General features: G+C 46.1%; 1 protein-coding gene across 1 annotated transcript; it reads left to right on the plus strand.

Annotated features, from left to right (window-relative positions):
• The first annotated feature begins 2,383 nt into the window (after positions 1–2,383).
• LOC137014435 (uncharacterized PE-PGRS family protein PE_PGRS20-like) lies at positions 2,384–2,878 on the plus strand. Its single transcript, XM_067378743.1, has one exon. It carries the CDS (start codon positions 2,384–2,386, stop codon positions 2,876–2,878), a length of 495 nt encoding a protein of 164 aa, XP_067234844.1.
• The last annotated feature ends 905 nt before the right edge of the window (positions 2,879–3,783 follow it).

Below are 3,783 nucleotides of genomic sequence, written 5' to 3' on the forward strand. Positions count from 1 at the left end.
CTACCTGCTGTGAACGACTGGCTACAGAGAAGTGAGGAAACCTGGGATCTAGCTCACCACCATCTGCAAGGGGCGGTTCGGAGGCAAACCGAACAAGCAGATCGTCATCGGCGGCCTCATCCTGCTTACATGGTGGGACAATGGGTCTGGTTGTCGACCAGAGATCTACGCCTCGGACTTCCATGCAGAAAACTCAGTCCCAGGTTTGTAAGGCCTTTCCAAATTGTCAAACAAATCACCCCTCTATAATACCGTTTAAATTTACCTGCTAACTATCGTGTCACTGCTGAAACCCTCCGGGGGTCCTTGAGGAGAGCCGGAGGGAGCCAAGGACCGTCATCCCCCACCGCTACAGATCGAGGGCGAGGAGGCTTATCAGGTCCGGGATCTGCTCGATTCCAGGCGCCAGGGTCGGAAGCTACAGTATCTGTTCGATTGGGAGCGGTACGGACCTGAGGAGCGATCCTGGGTCGATGCAGATGATATTCTGGACCCTGCTCTACTGGAGGAATTCCATCGGACGCATCCGGGAAGGCTGGCCCCTCGACCGCGTGGTAGACCCCGGCGCCCGCCTCCTCGCATCAGGAGCCGCTCGCAGGGTGGGGGCTCTGTCATGAATGAGGCTCCCTCAGCTCGTCCTCCGGACCATCGGAGGGAGCCATCACCGGAATATTGACTGTTTCACATTCGGACTACATTTTCCATAGGCCCTCATTCCTGGGACTGATTACACATGCACCTGCGCCACATCACACACACACCATTTAAGAGCTTCACACACTGCATTGCATAGCAAAGTCTTGATTTGCTAAGGTGATCATTTCTGAGCGTTATTTCTGTGGACTGTTTACCCATTGCTATCTGGACTGTTTATCTCCTGAGAACCTCTGCCGCCTACCTTGAACCTTTCCTGGACTCTGATCTGTGTTTGCTTGCCGCCTGTCTCAACCATTGCCTGTGACCTGTTTATAATTGTTGCTGCCAGCCCTGACCCTGGCTTGTCCCCGACTACGGTACTGTCCTTGCCCTGTTTGTTTATACTGTGTTTTAATAAAGACTGCAAATGGATCCACTCTCCACTGATCCATCATTACACAGCCCTTTTTCTGTCTTTTCAAAACTGCGGGGGTCCTGACCCCCCTGTCCCCCGTGCCAACGGCGTGCCTGCCTTCATAGCCAGCAATGACATTTCCTCTCTCAAGATCCATTAATGTACTAAAAACATATTTAAATCAGTTCAGTATGGTTCAATATTCAGTATGGTTCAATATTAATATTATGAAGCAACGAGAATATTTTTGATGCGCCAAAAAAAATAAACAAAATAAGGACTTAGTGATGGCCGATTTCAAAACACTGCTTCAGGAAGCTTCAGAGCATTATGAATCAGCGGTCTGGAGCACCAAAGTCACGTTATTTCAGCAGTTTGGCAGTTTGACACGCAAAATCATGTGAAATCGGCCATCACTGTATAAGTTATTATTTTGTTTTGATTTTTAGCTTATCAAAAACATTCTCGTCACTTCATAATATTAATATTGAACCACTGTACTCACATGAACTGATTTAAAGCTGCAGTCTGCGATTTTTTTTTTTTTTTTTTTAATTTTTTTTTTATTTTTTTTTATTTATTTTTTTTCCCTCTTTGTCGCCATCTCTTGTTTGAAACCTGCAATTGCAGTCATACGCAGAACAGTTATCTGTACGTGCGTTGTGCCTCAGCACAGCTAATCATCGTGGATGAATCTAATGTTTGCTGTAAATCACCGCACCTTTGTGGATACTGAACTTCAGAATCACAGATTCTATGTCTTGAAAGTATGACCAAAATAGGAATTTTCACTGGAAAATATCATCTGCACAAGTATGTTACATGTATGCAAATTTGGTTCTGACCAACTGAGGAATAAAGCATTAGGCCTACAATAAATTGCGCTGCCAATGATGATTAAATCTAACGATCGCTTAGCTCAGATCATGCTAAACCATGCAAATGATTATTACTGTGATACTTTGTTCTCAAATCGTTAATGTTAACAACATCAGCATTGCGTGACTGTGTATTAGCGTTATTAGTAGCGTTATTAGTAGTGTGTATTAGCGCTACCTGTAGATTTCAATTTCTGTAGCCACTCCACAGTCCAAAGTCTTTTGCTTTTTGACTACGGGTGAATCTCCAGTTGTCACTGATGATTGTCATTTGGATCTTTCTAGATTACTCTCCACCATCAAAGTGATAAGTTTCTTAAGGAGGCATGGGAGGTCTGGAGTCGGGACAGGAGAGAAAGATGATGACAGGAGAGGGAGCAGAGAGGGAGCAGACACGACAGGACGTGGAGGAGAGGGAGGTGAGACGACAAGATATGGAGGAGAGGGAGCGGACATGACAGGACGTGAAGGAGAGGGAGGTGAGACGACAGGACTTGGAGGAGAGGGAGGTGAGACAACAGGACGTGGAGGAGAGGTAGGTGAGACGACAAGATGTGGAGGAGAGGGAGTGGACATGACAGGACATGGAGGAGAGGGAGGTAAGACAACAAGACGTGGAGGAGAGGGAGTAGACATGACCGGATGTGGAGGAGAGGGAGGTGAGACAACAAAACATGGAGAAGAGGGAGCGGACACGACAGGACTTGGAGGAGAGGGAGGTGAGACGACAGGACGTGGAGGAGAGGGAGGTGAGACGACAAGACGTCAAGGAGAGGGAGCGGACACAACAGGACATGGAGGAGAGGGAGGTGAGACAACAAGATGTGGTGGAAAGGGAGTGGACATAACAGGATGTGGAGGAGAGGGAGGTGAGACGAAAAGACATGGAGGAGAGGGAGCGGACATGACAGGACGTGGAGGAGAGGGAGGTGAGACGACAAGACGTTGAGGAGAGGGAGTGGACATGACAGGAATTGGAGGAGAGGGAATGGACATGACAGGATGTGGAGGAGAGGGAGCAGACATGATAGGACGTCGAGGAAAGGGAGGTGAGACGACAAGATGTCGAGGAGAGGGAACGGACACGACAGGACATGGAACCGGAAATGCTCAAGCCGTAATGAGTAGAATGCGGAAGTAGTTGTGCAAGTAGTCCATTAGATTATCCCTCCGTCTCAATCAGCTTCCTAGGTCATGAATCAGTATATCATGTAAATGAATGTGGCTGATTCCCCGATCAGTGCCCTGACTACTGAACTAGGGAGCTGATTGAGACACACCCTATGTTCTTTCGTTGCAAGTTCAGTGCGCTTGCAGAGATACTCCGCCCACATGCTGTTCTGATTGGCTGTGATTTTTGATTGATTTTGTGGCATCTTGTAACGCTGTCACATCCGGTGTTGACAAACAGATTGCTTGTTGTATCTTGTATAGTTGTCAAGTGTACCCGTACCTATATAGTTCTCTCAGGGCTGGCTGATGACCGTTTCCCTTTTGTTTAAAAAAAAAAAAAATGAAATTAATTGAAAATGCCCATTTTTCCATAGATGGATATAAGATTTTTTTTTTTTTTTCAAATCAAGACAGCCATCTTCAGGTGAGGGACTTAACTGATGTTACTCAAAGCTGCTTGATCGAAGTCATCACCTCAATGCAAAATCTTTATTTCTTAATAAATTCTCTGTTTATTTGTTATGATTTACAACACAAAGAGAGAGAGGAGGATAAAGAGTTAGAGAAGGAGAGAGAGCTTAATGGAGATGGCAGAAAAAGAGAGAAAGAGAACAAGAACCAGGTGAGAAAGTGTACATAACCATATACAAGCAGTTTCATCTTTGTTCACATTCATTGTGG

This window comes from Chanodichthys erythropterus, chromosome 23 (assembly GCF_024489055.1).
Source record: "Chanodichthys erythropterus isolate Z2021 chromosome 23, ASM2448905v1, whole genome shotgun sequence".
Classification (NCBI taxonomy): domain Eukaryota; kingdom Metazoa; phylum Chordata; class Actinopteri; order Cypriniformes; family Xenocyprididae; genus Chanodichthys; species Chanodichthys erythropterus.